Source organism: Myodes glareolus, chromosome 22 (assembly GCF_982192425.1).
Source record: "Myodes glareolus chromosome 22, mMyoGla1.1, whole genome shotgun sequence".
In the NCBI taxonomy this organism is placed as follows: domain Eukaryota; kingdom Metazoa; phylum Chordata; class Mammalia; order Rodentia; family Cricetidae; genus Myodes; species Myodes glareolus.
Genome location: NC_142047.1, coordinates 2836876 through 2853522, shown reverse-complemented (window position 1 = coordinate 2853522; position 16647 = coordinate 2836876). Strand labels below are relative to the sequence as shown.

Sequence of the window (16647 nt, the reverse complement as noted above, 5' to 3'; positions counted from 1 at the left end):
TGGACTGAGCATACTCCACTCATTGTATGCCGCCCTGGTGGGAAACTTTTCCAGTCTTTGTCACCTGACTTTTTTTCTGGTATGTTAATCTTTTTAAAGACAAGATTTATTTTATGTGTCTGAGTGGTTTTTTTGCTTGCATATATGTCTGTATACCATGTTTTAGGATTATGCTGGCCTTCCCTGTCACCTGGCAGGATGAGCCCAAACAGTAGCCTTTAAGAGACAAGCTCCGCCCACTCTCAATATCTCACTCTGTAGTTCAAGCTGACCTTGAACTCAAGTTTTCCCCGCCCCCTGCCCCGTCCCATTCTTCTGAAGTAACAGCCTCCTTCTCTCTCCTTCCTCCCCTGTACACCCACCTTTTAATAAAACTTCACACTCAGTCTCCGCCTGCATGCCGTATTCTGTTTCCTGCCCACGTTCCTCACCCACCATGGGACCTGCTAGGGTCCCTCTCGCACAGTAAATCCGAACAACATATACATGTCTGGAACCCATAGAGGCCCAAAGAAAGTTGTAAATTTCCCGGGAATTGGAGCTTGTGACATTGTAAGCTAACATGTGGATGCAGCTGTGGGGACCGGATGCAGAGTGGCATCTGGCAGGGGCAGAGTGCAGAAAGGCTAAGCAAGGCAGCGGGAGCGGGAGGATGGAGATCCAGATGGGTGCCAGTGAAGCTTGTTTGTTGACTGGTAGGTGCTCCTTTTAAATGAGTAGGCAGTCCTAGTGAGCAGGTAGAAGCCCCAGCCGTACTCGCTAGACCCGAGTCCTTTCTGTCTCTTGTTCCAGCTCTGCTCTGGGTGGTTCTGGAGCTGGGTCAAGTGTGATCAGTTATTGCAGATCTCCGTGAGGACAGGGATGGAAGCAGGTGTTACATGCCACTGCTCTGTACAGTGGAGTCTGTGTGTAACAGTCATGGGCAGGAAATGTCCTTCCAAATGCATATGTTGAAGTCCTTGGGTGTGACTATATTTAAAGACAGCACCTCTGAAGAAGTGACTAAGGTTCTATGTGGTCATCGGATGGGGGATAATCCAACATAGCTATATCTTTCTAAGAGGAGGATGTCAGGGTGAAGATGGCTATCTCCAAACCAAGGACATCTTTGCCACACCTGAATCTTGGAATTCCAGAACAAATGTCTGTTGTTCAGTCTACTGTGGCTCTTTGCTGGAGAACCATGTAAGAGAACTGCACCGACCAAGGATCTCTGCGGACCTTTCTGATGCTGGAGGTGGGGGACCTTTCTGATGCTGGAGGTGGGGAGACCTCCTCCAGGGACAATTACAGAACTGCCCAGATGTGGGGTCTGCCTCGACAGTAGGTTGTAGATGTCACTCTACTGTCTGCCCTTTCTCCCCTCTTCTTCCCTTCCTGTCCCGGATGAGTAGCAAGATTGCCACTGGTAGTGAGGGGACTGCAGTGGCCCAGAGGGAGTACAGGAGCCTGAGCAGGAGGAGTGGTATTTGGACACAGCCATGGGGTCCAGGGGATGATGGCCTGGAGGACCTCAGATAGGAACAGCAACAGATTGGTGGTGATGGGATGTAGCAAGAAGCAAGAGCGGACAAAGTCAGTCATGAGATGATGCCCGAAACCACAGCACTCAGAATTTGAAGAGGGAGGTTAGGAGGTTTGCTTGTTCAAAAAATGAAAAATAAGTTGGGTGGTGGCAGTGCACACCTTTAATCCCAGCACTTAGGGAGGCAGGGGCAGGTGGATCTCTGAGGTCATGGCCAGTCTGTTCTTTAGAGTGAGTTCTAGGACAGCCAGGCCTACACAGAGGAAACCCTGTCTTGAAAACAAACAAACAAACAAAAAACCCAAAAGCAAACAAAAGCAAAAACTAACCAACCAACCAACCAAATAGAAAAATGAAAAGTAAAATGGGCAGTGGGGCTGCTTCTCTTTACTGGAGAAGTTGGGCTCTGAGGATGGCGCTGGGCTATACCTAGCGCCATTCCTGACTTCCTGCATGTATAAACAGCTGCAGCTATCCATGCGCACAGGAGCCACTAGCCTGCATGTCAGGCTCCTCAGGGGCACTGGAAGATGGGCTCTACCTAGCCACAGCCTCGCCTCCAGTCTGCTGCTGACTCCCTACAATTCAAAAGGCAGGTGGGGTCAAAGCTGAAGGTTCTAGGAATCAAGTCCTTAGCTGAATTTTGAAGGAGGAACTTCAGATCCTTCAGCCTCCAGCTCCGTTTCACCTGTCAGAGAAGTGAGGGTAGGGGTGGGGAGGTATTTGTGTGTACATATACACTTGTGTGTTCAAGCAGGGGAAGAAGGAGAGTCCCTGTGCTTGCAGCACTGCTGCCATCTTGCGGTCACAACGAGACATTTTGAAGCCAGGCCCACTCAAGTCAGAGCAGGACAGCCTTCCAGCTATCATGGAGTGGGCAGAGGATTCATGAAGTGCTGGCCTGGGCAGCAGACCTAGAACCAGAATCCATGGTCAGTCTCTGCTTCACTCCTATTGCTGGGATCGAGACAATTATGACTATCTTTGCAAGGGGCATCCAAGGTCAGGGGGAAAGCCTGTGCTGCCTTCTAGGTCTCCAGCAGTTGTCCTGAATGGACACATACCGGGAACTGGGAAGCAACACTGCAGGCTGCACCGCGGACCCAGAGCAGCTGTGTGTCAAGCCATGCTGTTGCCAACTGACCGTCCTGAAGTCTGCAGACAGGGCCTGGTTTCCTGCCAGCATCCCCTCTCCTAGCTGTCTGTGTGATCGCCCGAGAGAGAATCCTGTAGTCTTGCCCAGTCTTGGTGGAAATCTGGGGGTTGATCAATTCCCATTTCACAGTTAGTGCAGTGGCCCCTTTATCTCAGACCTAATCTTTACTGTCCTTTCCCTTTACTTACAAGCCCCCGTGCAGGAACATTTGTGACATTCCCATATGTATCCCTCACACTGAAAACCATGTCTGCCCTACAACCAGCACTTACAACAATATTGAACCCTGGTAACACACAAGATGGTAGCAGTGACTATTGGTAGGGCTCTAGGCTTCTGGAGTGGTCTGTGGAAACTTCCCTGGGCTTTCTAGTTTAGACAGGAAAGTAACAGCCTTGGCTTTGATCATTCCAAAGTCAGCTTCCCTAAAGGGGTTCAGATATGGAGAGAATGAAGGAAGCAGGCAGAGAAATAGACTGGGGTCCCTTCCCTCCATGACTTATTAAGTTACTAATCAAACAAGGCCCTTCTTATCTACTTGTAAAGGGTGGTAATAAAAATGGATGTTGTGGGACCAGACCAGGGGTAGATGGGCTTGACCTAGACATGCACTCAGCCCTTCCCTGCTTAAAGATAGAACAGTCAGGGGCCATGCAAGCTATCCCTAATCTGGTTCTTTCATGAAATTGTTCCTAGAGAGCTGGGTCAGGTCTCAAAGTGCAGGTACCAGATCCTGTGTGCTGACTACTTCAAGCCTTCTGCTCTGTTGCTGCTGAGGGTTGGGTTAGCAGGTACCCACAGCTCAGAACAAGGCTTCTTGAGGGCTGTGTAGAACTAGGGAAGGTCTGGGTACCTATACCTGATGTGTATGGCCCAGTGCCCAGTACTGTGTGCCAAAGCGGCCATGAGTTCTAGTCACTGGCATGCAGACAATGCAAAGTACCTGGGCCATGGCTGGCACCAGCGCCCTCCCTGTGGCCTGCTACCCCAACATGCCAACACTGTCCACCAATACTAGGCTTCTTTTCTTGACCAATGTGCCACTGTCGTAGGATGGGCAGAAGCATGGAGATAGTAGTGTATGAAAGAACCCAAAGAGGCCGATGCTGTCCTGTGCAGAGCAGATGGAAGCTGGATTTGTGTGATAACACGGGTTTTATCTGTGAGTATGGCTATGTGCTCTACCCTGCTGTGTCGTGAGTGTGATCTCCAGACCATACTACATCTACAGATGCCCACCTCTCAGATAGCTCAAAGTAGGCCCTGCTCATCAAAATGCTTCCTGCCAGAAGCAGATCACGCTGGCAGGTGGCTTTCTATTTTATTTGAGGACACAAAAGGCACCTCTTCCTGTCTTTACCTGAGGACCAACCAACAGATGAGCCTCAGGTGGGTGGAGCCCTGCTGGAGGAACAGAGCAAAGATGGGGGAAAGGCAGTGGAGGAACTGGGGATCTCTGGATACCCAGAATCCCCAAGGTCTCATCTTGACACCTGGACTGGTGAGGTCTTGCAGTTTCGTACCTGACAGTGGGTAGCTCAGCAAGGGCCACCATAGTCCACCCCAACAGCCAGTCAAAGCCTCTTCAGGCCCTGCTCTGCTGGTACAGGGATGGGAGAGGCTAGAGTAATGCCTCCTCTATCACCTAGACTGGAAGTGTGGATTCTGGAGGCTCCCATGAGCTTCCTTGGGGAAGGAGCCAGGGGAATTTCATGGAAGCAGTCTCACACCAGGACAATCAGGTCACATCAGGTCAGCTTGTCTGGGGCTCCAGGTCTCAGCAAAGTCAGAGTGGACAGCAGGATGGAGGAGGCAGGACTAGTCAGGATCCCAGTGGAGGGCTGACCCGTTCCCCCAGTTCATTCCACTGCTGCCCAGGCTCCAGGAGGAAAGAAGGGGGGTAACAAAGCACCCCCAAGCAGCCTTAACACCAAGGGAGGGAGGGGCCCCAGTGGATATGAGAGTGCTAGGCCCTACATTCATAAGGCAAATAGCATGTCATCATCCTTCTCCTTGGTCTTCCTTCGAGGAGTTGTGCCAGGAGAAGGTCCCAGAGGTCCTTCGGCTGAAGGGCTGGCCAGGTTGGGCAGTCGATCAGCAGCCTTGGCCCGTTCTTCCAGGAATTTGTCAAATTCTAGTGAAAAAGAGTAGGCTTGTAGGCTAGAACTGGGAGAGACAGGGCTATTAGTTTCAGGGGAAGAGTAGGTAAATAGGGTGGTCTGTTACCTTCACTGGTGACACCAGAGGGATCCTCAGCACTGTTACCCTGAGAATGCAGACGGAAAGAGACAGGGGTTAGTACTGCTGGGAGCATGTATAACCTGCCACACAGTTGGCAAAGGCAGGTCTTGGTGTTGTGCTTAAGTTAACCATGGTGTCAGGACCTGAGCATCAGGGCTCCAGGTGTTCTAACTTCGATGAACCATGACTTTATTCTCCTTTGAAACAGGAAGGCTGGGGCTTAGCAGCTGAAAGCTCACACTATTCCTACAGATGACCTGAGTTCACTTCCAAGCACACATATAACAGCCTATAACACCAGGTTCAGGGGAACTAATGCCCTCTTTTGACTTCTGTGGGCACTGCACTCACATGAACACACACACACACACACACACACACACACACACACACACACTTAAAATACAAAATTAGGGCTGGAGAGATAGCTCAGTGGTTAAGAGCACTTTTTGCTATTGCAGAAGACCCAGGTTTTGTTCCCAGCACCCAAATGGCAGCTCACAACCAATTATAACTCTAGTTCCAAGGGATCTGATGCCCTCTTTGACCTGTTCAGGTACCAGGTATGCATGTGATGCATATACATACATACATTCAGGTAAAACATTCATGCATATAAAAATAAATAAATCTTAGAAAATTCAATCTTTCTATGTTAAGAAACAGAAAAAAATGGCTATGCATTGTGGCACATGCCTTTAAACCCAGCATCTGGGAGGTGGAGGCAGGAGGATCTCTGAGAGTTCAAGGCCAGCGTGGTCTACAGAGCCAGTTCCAGGATAGCCAATACTACATAGAGAGACCCTGTTATCAAACCAAAACCAAAATCAAAACCAAAACCAAAACCAAACCAAAACAAAAAAACAAATGAAGGAAAGAAGAACCTGTAGCGGACACAGGTCGAGCCCTGGTGTGGTACCCAGCACCACATTCCTTTCCTCCAGGATCTAGAGACAGGGACTGTCTAGCTCCATGGATGGAAGGCCAGCCCCCACTGGGGCTGTTTGAGCTAAAGCTATGCCCATGTCTGCTGGAGGTGAGCTACAGCCCATTAACCACCTGAACATGCAGGGCATGGGGTGCAATGAGGCTTCTGCTCAGTGAGCAGGGCCTACGTCTTGCTAGTCCTTGGTCTGATTTGGTTAGAATCAAAGTCTTGCTGCTTATGAGCAGCGGGCCTTGGAAGGCAAGTGCCCAAGCTGTCACTGGGTCTTTAGTGTCCACAGAAGTGGTGGTGGAAGCTGAGGGAAAAATCCCGATGCCAACTCAGGACTTGTGCCTTCTGGTCCCTTTAGAAAGTGGTAGCCAGTAACTGGGTCCCTTGTAGTTCTCAGCCTTTTTGATATGAAATGGGGTGAGAATGATGCCTCCCTCCGAGTGGATTTAGGTCTCTTGGGGCTACTATAGCTACACAGCTTAGCATCCCTCTTGGTCTATAACCAATGCCATCTCCTGAATGATGGCTGAGACACACAGGGACACACTGAGGTGTGATCTGGGACAGGGAGGCTGCTGCCTGGGAAAGGATGGTGGCTAACTATATGAAGATATTAATACTTCTCTCTCTTTACTAGTCATTCACCAGGCCCCTCTACAAGACAAATGGATCTTTGCTTGGTAGGCAAGAGGGGAACCCCAACTTACCACATCTGTGGACAGCCACTGTTCAATGTCCTCCATGATGCGGGCCTGGGTGGCGGGGATCTGGAAGGAAGGTAGTAGTGAGGCAAGTAGGGGCAGTGGTCTGGGTGCTGAGAAGGAAGCTGAATAGTCCTTGGAATTCACGTCCCCACCCGGATCTCAGTTTCCTCCATCTCCTGCTGGGGTATATCCTAGAATTACCTGTTCCAGCTACTTAGGATCACTCTGCAGTGGTGCCAGGCTGTGGGTGAAGGAGTGCAGATGCAGAAGAGTATGGAGGGACTGTGCTCCCAGCAGCCAGAGTAGGCAAGGGGCAAATAGGAGAGAGTATATGTCTGGTCCCGACAATGGGAAGTGTGGGGAGGTATTCCAACTGGAGATGGGTTTTATGCTATGATCCAGGACAAAGACAACCCTGATCACAAGTGTTCAGAGCACTTCCAGGGAGGTGGTCTCAGGGGTAGCTTCCTAGATGGGCACATTTGACTCTGGCCCAACACATGATGGCTCCTAAAGGGAACAGGGGCTGGGGTCTTCTACTGTTAACAGTTTCCACAGTGTCTTCTGGTTGGAGGTCATGAGCACAGACATGGTCTGCTATGGCCCCTGGAGTGACTCCTGGCATCTTACACAGTGTTCTGGTACTTGTCTTCCTGACAACATGACCACCATTCAGAGTGCTGTCAGGAGGAGGTAAGGCAGGCAGAGAGCCCATACACAGAAAGGCTGGAAACTCCAAGTTCCCATTGGGCAGCTTTTGGACAGAGGAGAGTTAGAGTTTCTGATCAAACCAGTTTAGGGGCCAAGCTTATCACGTAGTGCAGGGAAGAGGCGGGGGGCAACTTTCCAGCAGCAGGTGCTCTTGGTAGGTCAGGCCTGCCCAGCTAAGTGTTGCCCCTTGACTGTTAAAGAAAGGAGTGGTTAAATCGGAGCCTTAGCCCTTTTCTCTTGGGGCTGCCTAGGGTCATACTCCCTAGTACCAATTCTGTGGCCTGACAATTCATGAGTAGGTTCTTTACACGATCACCCCTCAACCCAGGCAAAAAAACCTCACCACGGTGGTGGGCAGTAATGTTAAGTTCAGGGTCAGTGGCGGGCTGGTAGCCACTTCCATCTAGATGATCAAGTGTACATATGTGACTGTGTGTGTAGGTGTGTGCATACACAGGTATGGCAGCAGAGAGACAAGGGATAAAGGAAGCAACACAGTGTGTCTCACTGATGGGAGAACCATGATGGTAGAAACCCAGAACTTCCAGACTGGGTTAATGTGAAGAACAAATAAAAAACAATAACTCCTTGCCATTCCCATTGAATCCCAAAGGGTGGTGTGCACACTCTAAGCTGAAGAACAGCGCCTGTCAGCCAGATTAGTGACTGGTCAAGGGCTTCTGAGGGGTACCCAAGTTTCAGAAAAATTGCTCTTCCCACTGCTTTCATATGACCAACAGCAAAAAGGAAGCCTTCTAGGCCCCAGAACAGGTGAGTGGTGGAGGAACTCTGGTCCATTATTCACTGACCTCCCTGTCCACTCTACACAGACCAGTGTAGGCCTAGGCCACTACTGCATCTCAGGAAGAGAAGGAAGAGAATCTGGCCCTTCATGCAACAATGTACACCACATAAGTTGTGAATTCTGCTGAGTCTTGGACAAAGGCACTGCCTACCAGTTTCAGTTTGGACTTCAGTCTTGACTCATATCCAGGCAGTCAGTGAATTATGTGGCTGTGACTCTAGTCAGACTTAAGCCTCTGGGCGTGGGTGCTGGCTTGGTCTTCAAAACAAACAGCTGCCCAAGTAAAGGGGAGAGGGCGCAAATGAATGTTATGTTTGTCAGTGAGTGGGGCTGTGCATGTATTTCCTACTGTGGGCTACAGCAAGGTGCTGTGGGAGTCTGAAAACACAACACTGGTCATACCTGTGGTGGCTGTTTGTCCCGGAAGATGCCCCCATTTCTGGGCGGCAGCAGGAGTGGACTATGTGCTGATTCCTATGAGGGGAATATGAGGGCTTAATATAGGGCCAAGCATATAGGGCATAGGCTCAAGAGGTGATGGCTCAAAAGCATGGATAGGCACCAAGGCCCAGTGCAGGTGTGCTCTGCTCTATCCAGCTGTGGCCCTTAGACTCCATGAAGCCTGCCTGCCTCAGTGTTCTGTGCCTCTTCTGCTCTGACTTGAAATGGACCCCAAGCAAGAAGCTAGGAGGCACCTGAGCAGGACCTCCTAATAGAGTTCTGGTTTCCTTTTGGAGTTGAGTGAGGACCCTCCTGTGCCCAAGGCTTTCAAATGGCTTTTTATCTCACCTAGGAAAATGTCCACGGTCCTACCCATCCCTTAGACCTCTTCTTCCACTTCTCAGGCCCACTTGGCCTCAGAGTCCACCTGCCACACTCCTCCTCTGTGACCTCCTGGCCCTCCCCTACCTCCTAAGTGGGGTGTGCTGTTTCTTGCTACCCTACCCTCCCAGTGACTTGGCTCACTATAGATTATACTTGGAAATCTTGTCACTGGGAAGGGTAGTCACAGAATTCTCAGTCTGGGCATGTGGCTTCCACTCAACACAGAGCCAAGGAATTAACTGGACTTAAAAGAGTGCCTGGGAACCTGGGTGGTGGTAGTACACACCTTTAATCTCAGCACTTGGGAGGCAGAGGCAGGTGGATCACTGTGAGTTCCAGGACAGGCTCCAAAGCTACAAAGAGAAATCCTGTCTCAAACAAACAAACAAATAAACAAACAAACAAAAAAATGAGTGCCTCTTGTTCTAGGGACTCCATTTTATTCTCCTCTGCCCATGCTCCTGTAGTGACAGGATGCTGTTTTCTCACAGGCTGCTCTCAACAACTGCTGCTGTTAAAAGTTCCAGGGAAAGAAGATGAAACAGGGCTAGTGGGTTAATTGCCTGATGACCCAAGCTGGTAGGGGATGAAGTAGGATGTGAACTAGGACTACACTGGACACCAGTTCCTGAGGCATGATTGTATCTGAATCCTTGCTGGGTGAGTGCCTCCTTGGCTCTCAACTGGGGAAAAAAACAAAACAAAACAAAAAAACCAACAGAGAGTCAAATGGGAAAGGGTTGTACCAAACCAGCGCTGAGCTCACAGTGGGCCCATAGTCTGTTCCTTTTGAAGGCTATGGGTAGAACAGGACTTTTTTTGTACTCACCGCTCCAGTGTTTTGCTGCCGGGCATCCAGGGCCCCAGCCAGGCCATCTGTGGTTTGGGGGGCTTCATATTTGACCCTGAAATACAGAGCAGCATGGTATAGGATGCTACCTGACCATACTGGGCCTCAGGCAATGTGTGGGACTAGGTGAGTCAGACTTGGGCTGCCCTGGGCAGGAGTACCTCAGGTCATAGGATGGCTTGACCTGAGGCTCCTCTCCAAGCCTGGGAAGAAGAGACTCCATTTTCTGCCATTGGGGATTATGCTCAGATATGTGCCCCATAATGATGTGCATCAACCAAGCATGAGAATCTAGGGATGGCATGTGACCAAAGATCAGGAACAAAATCATACATGGCTATGACCACACTGGGCCAAGTTGAGAAAGTAGGAAATATATTCTGACCCAATGCCCATGGAGAATTATTTTTCTTTTTTGTTTTTTTGAGACAGGGTTTCTCTATAGCTTTGGGGCCTTTGGAGCCTGTCCTATAACTATCTCCGTAGACCAGATCTGTCTGTCTCTGCCTCCTGAGTGCTGGAATTAAAGGTATGTGGGACCACCACCTGCTGAGAATATTCATAGGTTCATTTTTGAGCAGTTCCCATCTGAATTTCATCAACTTGGTTCTGTTTAAGGGTATATTTGAATGGAGGAGTTCCTTCTACTGTCAAAATGAGTGTGACTATCTGACATTGGCTTGCCATCAGCAAGACTCCCTACCTCTCTGATGAATGTGTTACAGGGAGGTCAGCCAGGCAGGCAGGTGGAAGGCTAGGGCTGGGAGGGATGGAGTTGGCACCTGGCTGCTGGAACATGAGGACAGGGAAGGAGTATGTGGTGTGTTTGAAGTACAGCCTCAGGGGAGTAAGAGGCCACCCTGGAGTGGGAGAAAGGTTAGGACAGTAAGGAAACTATTTGGGAGAAAAGGTCATCCAGGTGACCACATGGGAGGATCTATCACAGCATAAGGGTGGGCTAGCCAGTCATGCTAGGGCCCAGTTCTGTCTCTGTGGGTGCATTCTATAGGGTGGGGACCAAGCATAGTGAGGGGTACAGGAAAAAACAAAGGCCTAAGAGGGTACAGAGTGGCTATGCTAGTCAGTGGGAGCTGCAGAGATGCCAATCTGCTAGGAAATGCTTCCCCTGCCCCTGTTGCCCCCTATTGCCAACATGAGGTCCTCTAAGTATCTGCTCCCTTTCTCATATGTGTGCCCAGTGAAGGGCCAGAGTTCAGCTCTCTCACCTTGCCTCCAAGCCTTTGCACATGCTGTTTCTAGAGCCTAAACTGCTTCCTAAACCCTTGTCTGGCTTTGAGTCCTCTGAGAGCTACCTGCCCTATCAGTCAGCACTGTACCACACAATGGCCATGCACACTACTACATAAAGACTGCTGCCCCAAAGGACAGGCTGCATGTATGCCTTCCCTGTGGAGGGATGATGGTGCAACAGTGCATTCCAGTCATGGTGGCAAACCAATTCAGCACTAGGCACTCTCCAGTGTGCCCAGTCGTTTTGTACGCTGGAGTCCACATAGACAGGCCACACTCTTGAGTGCATGTCCCACTAGACTCATTAGCTTTCATCTGCATAGCAGCCTCAGCAGCATCCTTAACTCCATGGCAATAGTAAGCCATTAGTCCCAGAGCCTCTGGGCTTGGCATAGTATGGACCTGCTGGCTGCAGACTATCAGATTGTATCTGGATCTATAGTGCACACACGGATTCCTCTCTGGCCAATTTCAAAATTCTTAATGACAGAATAGTCACTAAGGAGCCATATGGGAGCAGCTAGGAGGCTTCTAGAACTTTCCTTGGTTGTAAGACCCATAGCTGCCCACAGCTCAGTCAAGGTCGTAAGCAAAGGATAAGAAAATAGTAGCAAACCTATTTCCTTAACAAGCCACATGTGGAGAAAGCACAAGATCAGCCTTTGGAGACCTACTCCATTATAGGCTCTGACTGACGACATGGCTCCTATGGATAGCTCATAGGAAAAGACATACCTTCTCTGGGGAGGAGGGTGGCTATGGGACAATTATCAAGACCTGGAAGTCCCTAAGGCTTTGTTAGGGGCCTTCTTTGCCCATGGGGGTTTGGGACTGGCTACACATTACATAATACAGTGGGCCAGCCAGACACAATGTTTTGAACAAATGGCCAAAGGCTCCCAACATGTGCTGTCCTGTGGCTTATGGTCAGCTCTGGTTTTGGTTCTGGTCAGATGCTGACATTCCTTCCCTGCACATCCCTTCCTGTCTGTGGACCACAGCGCTCTCCAGGCCATGCTGAACTGAATTTAGGGACTGTGTGTCTTTCCTTATGCCTGGCCACTTCCAATCCAGACTCAGAGATCCTGAGCGATGCTCTCGCCAATGGAGAGCCTCCATCTGCAGGAGAGCAGGACGGAACAGAAAACTTACCCTTTCCTTTGGTCAGCCAGCGAGCTACCCCGAGTCAGAGCAAACATGTCAAAGTCATCTTCCAGGTGACCTGAGGTCTCCAGAGATTGCAGGCCAGCTCTCACACTGCTGGAGCCAAGGTCTGCAGAGACAGAAAGGCCGGGTGAGATATCCACTGGCTCTACCCATGTCCCATTAGGGTCTAGGGCTGTCTGCTGGAAGAGCATCAGGGCTTAGGTGGTGGGAGTTGGACTTCCTTTCTGTTGAGTATACTCATCTCTAAGGTATACACAATCACCTTCTTCTGGCTATGGTGAAGAAGAACAGGAAAAACACCTGCTAGAGCAGCAGTTCTCAACCTGTGGGTCACGATGCCTTGGGAAGTTGAACACTTTCACAGGGGTTGCGCATCAGATATTTATATTACGATTCATACCAGTAGTAAAATTACAGTTATAAAGTAGCAATGAAATAATTGTATGGTTGGGGATCACACTGCACTAGTGGAAGAGGCTGGACAGTGTTGAGATCTGACTTTTACAAGTATAATGCCAGTTATTCTTAGTGGGAGCTGAATGGATTCTTAGGGCTTGGCATGGAGCAGGCAGTCAACAACATTACACCCAATCTCAAGCAGACCTGGTGGTGTAGGCCTGTAATCCAAGGTCTAGGGGAGACTGAGGTTAGCCTGGGTTACAAAGAATGTTCTAGGACAGCTTGGGGAACTTTGTGAGGTCCTGTCTCAAAATTAAAGGGTTGGGATACAGTTCAGTGGTAGAGCATTTGCTTGGCATACTTGAGGCTTTAGGCTTAATCCCCAGCAATGCACTGTATAAAATAAAACACCAAAGGGGGGAAAAATCCAAATAACAACAACAAAAAAATGGTAACTGTTCACATTTATCAAGAGTATAGTCAGGTGCACTCACCTGTAATCTCAGCATTTACAGAACTAAAGCAGGAGGATGGAGAAAGTTTAAGGCCAACCTAGACGAGTTACTAAGCATTTTTAACAACAACATGGATCAAGCCAGTGGTGGTGCTGCTCACCTTTAATCCCAGCACTTGGGAGGGAGAGGCAGGTGGATATCTGTGAGTTCGAGATCAGTCTGGTTTACAGAGTGAGTTCTAGGACAGGTAAAACTACACAGAGAAACCTGTTTTGAAAAACAAATAAACAAAGAAACAAACGAACAAACAAATAAACAGATCCAAAACCATAAAAATCAAATAAAACCTAAAACTATCCACTCTTTTCAAAACAAAACACCAAAAGAAATCAATAAATGAGCTGGGAGCATAGCTCAGAGGCAGAATACTTGCCTAGCATGTGCAAAGTCCTGGGTTCTACCCCCAAGTACCACCAAAACACAGAGTGCCGTCTGGCTCAGCCCTGCTGGAAGCTTGTTTCTGGCAGTGTCTTGTTCTACCCTCCCACTCCTTCTTTAAGTAGGAACTGATTACTGAAGCTGAGCAGCAGACTTTCCCAGTGCCCTCAGGTTGTTCGGGTAGGGGTGGAACTGAGGACCGGGTAGGGGTGGGGTGGGGAAGCAATCACTGCAGAGGTATGGTCAGAGCACAGTGGGATTTATTAGACCCAAGGGGCATTCTCACATATTTTGTCTCAAGTGCTCAATCCTGCAGTGAGATTTGGATTGGGATCTAAGCAAAGCGAGACCTGGACCAATGCATTGCTGTTGGGAGTACAGAAAGGCACCCCCAGAACTTTGAGGTTACATATGCATTGTAACAAACCCTTGGCTGGAGCCCTCAACATACTTACTCATTCCTGCCAGTTGGGATGAGAGGTTGTTGGTGGCTGTGGGGTCAGGACTCATGTCAATCAGGTCAGCGGCTGACTCAGTTTCACTGGAGGTCTGAGAGAAGGGAGATGATCCTTTCTGGATGCAGTGATCTGTCTCCAGGCCCCAGCTTCTCTGAATGGGAGTTGGGGAGCTTCTCCCCCTCCACTTGGGCTCCAGTTTGGCTGTACCCCTGGGAGGCTGGGAAGGCCTGAGGTACCAGCTAGTGGTGGCAAAGCCTTATTTCCCTTAAAGGGGCAGTGGTATAAGAAGTCAGAAGAGGGCTGGAGAGGTGGCTCAGAGGTTAAGAGGACTTGAACCAGAGGTCCTGAGTTCAACTCCCAGCAACCACATGGTGGCTCACAGCCATCTGTAATGATATCTGGTGCCCTCATCTGGCCTGCAGGCATACATGCAGACAGAAAACTGTATACATAATAAATAAACCTTTAAAAAAAAAAAAGAAGTCAGAAGAAACTTCCCTACGAGTCTAAAATGTACAAGTACCCTGTGCAGAGCTTCAGGGAGAGGGTGAAAACTTCCTTCTCACTTCCTATAAATACAGCACAACCTAGTCCCAGAAGAGATGCCTCTTACCTTGGCTGTCTGGCCTGTTCGGAACCGTTCAAACCTACAAGACAGAAAAGACCCCCAACAAAATGTCAAACTGATACAGTCCCCAGAGGACCCCTACGAGGGTTTGAAACCACAGGTCACTAGCAGGGTGATGAGATACATTGGTCCTCACTGATAGATCCAGTGCATACTAGTGGTTCCCACATCACCACTAGCTGAGTCCCTCTTTCACTTGCACAAGGGCTGGGAGTTATATTTTCAGTTAGAGGGCCACCCTGTAATTGTCAGTAAGAAACAAGTTGACAAAAAAACAGAGAAAAGAAAGGGACACTAGCAAGAAGAGAAGTGTGCTGTTTTGTCAACTGACTCAGCTACTTGCTCTACACTAGGGATGTGGCCACTTGATCTACCCCTGACCATCAAGGGACTGAGGAGGTGGATGGAGAAGATCTTGTGCATCCTACTGGAGTTGTGACCTGGTGTAAAGGACATCACTTCTGAATTCATCTTCTGGTCTGGTATAATGTCTCTGGGTACCTGCCTGCCAGCTAAGGTGATGACTTAGTTGAGAAACTAAGTAGCAGTGGTTGGCACTGGAACAAACTGATGAATTAGAGGCCTGATGATAGGGTATCGGGGGTCTACCACACAATGTACCTCAAGATGGCAAGGAGGAGGTCTTGCATTCTACTGGGCTAATAAACAGGAGAAGCTGACCCATTGTTGCTCTCAGGGGCCCAGCCTCTCTCAACGGATTGCAAATCATACAGTAAGTGGGGAAAGAGGCACACAGAGTGGGATGTGGATAGATAATAAACCCTGTTCCCAGGCAAGCAGAGTGCTTTGCCGCCTTCTTTCACGACTCCTTACTACCTAAGCATCTCAGTGATGGGCAGGGAGCTAGAGGCATGTTCCCCTGCTGGTGTCTGAAGAAGGCACAGGGAAAATGACTGTGGAGAAGCCAATGCCAGGGCCCAGGGTGGGATGGGACTACCGTTCATGACGCAGAAACACATTGTTGAGGTTGTCATTGACCATGAGCAGTTCCTCGGTCAGTTGCTCATTAGAGATGCGTGGAATGAGCTCCAGGACCCGCTGCTGCATGGCACGGCAAGTGCGGTTGAGTTCCTGCATGAAGAAGTGGAACATTCAGGCAACATGGCAGGACAAGGCTATTCTTAATGGATAGTACTTCATCTGGGCCTGTTGTGGAGGAAGGGTCTTTAAGGTACCACAAAATAGGTTTTGGGAATCTACAAACCTGTTTTCAAGATCACTTCTCAGGGTACTCAATTGTAATTACATTATTTAATTGGGAGATGGGGTCTTACTATGTTGACTAGGCTGATCTGGAGCTCTTGGCTTCAAGTGATCCACAGCTTCTGGAGTAGCTGGGACTGTTAGGTTTCACACTAGCATTTAAAGTACAGGAACTCACCGTGTTAGTGATTCTTCTGGCTTAAAGAGACTACATGCAGACTGAAGAGTCAAGTTTCTGATACCATATTTGCTTCCTTAAAAATCACTCAGACTCCTGGACCAGCTAGTCTGGCACATGTGGTGAAGCAGCACAAGAGAGACATTGTCTCAGACAGAGTGGAAGGAGAGAACCAACTCTCTAAAGTTGTTCTTTGACTTCTATATGCATGCCGTGGTATTTGCATGTCCTCACTCTTACACACATTATACACGCAGATGCTCACAAAAGGGAAAACCAAAGGAGGATGGGGAGGATGACAGCCATGACAGGTCTGAGAATGGGGGCTGGGGATGGGAACAAGTTGTAACTTCTTTGACTGTTACCCCCACATATCCTGATTTTGAGTTTTTGCCTCATTATTCTCATTAACTGGCTTTTTTTCTTTTGCTAAACCTGTTTTGGGATAATTTTTCAGATTTATTGCAGAGCTGCAATGATGGCTCAGAGTTCCCATGTACCTTTACCCAGTGTGACATTTATTCAAACTAAGACACTAACACTGGTATTAACTAAACTACATGGTCATGTTTTTACCACCTTTTCTGCTATCTTTTTTCTGTTTCTGGATCCTGCACTGCGTTTAGTTATCATGTTACTGATTGGTTTTTAACCACAGTTAAACTTGTTTTTGAAAAAGAAAAATATTAAGAGGC

The 16647-nt window shown here is 48.9% G+C and overlaps 1 protein-coding gene across 3 annotated transcripts in view; it reads right to left on the bottom strand.

Annotated features, from left to right (window-relative positions):
• Nucleotides 1-3948: 3948 nt before the first annotated feature.
• Tom1 (target of myb1 membrane trafficking protein) overlaps nucleotides 3949-16647 on the bottom strand; it is a 34871-nt gene continuing 22172 nt past the window's right edge. For 2 of the 3 annotated variants that reach the window (XM_087900185.1, XM_087900186.1), the window contains 9 exons: nucleotides 15509-15642; nucleotides 14536-14569; nucleotides 13920-14013; nucleotides 12158-12278; nucleotides 9734-9809; nucleotides 8482-8553; nucleotides 6567-6626; nucleotides 4908-4947; nucleotides 3949-4815 (listed from right to left, as the gene is read on the bottom strand). In XM_087900185.1, the coding sequence (XP_087756311.1) occupies nucleotides 4661-4815; nucleotides 4908-4947; nucleotides 6567-6626; nucleotides 8482-8553; nucleotides 9734-9809; nucleotides 12158-12278; nucleotides 13920-14013; nucleotides 14536-14569; nucleotides 15509-15642 (786 nt within the window). In that variant the 3' untranslated portion in view covers nucleotides 3949-4660. The remainder of the gene's footprint in view (nucleotides 4816-4907; nucleotides 4948-6566; nucleotides 6627-8481; nucleotides 8554-9733; nucleotides 9810-12157; nucleotides 12279-13919; nucleotides 14014-14535; nucleotides 14570-15508; nucleotides 15643-16647) is intronic. The other variant, XM_048438248.3, reaches the window with a different exon arrangement.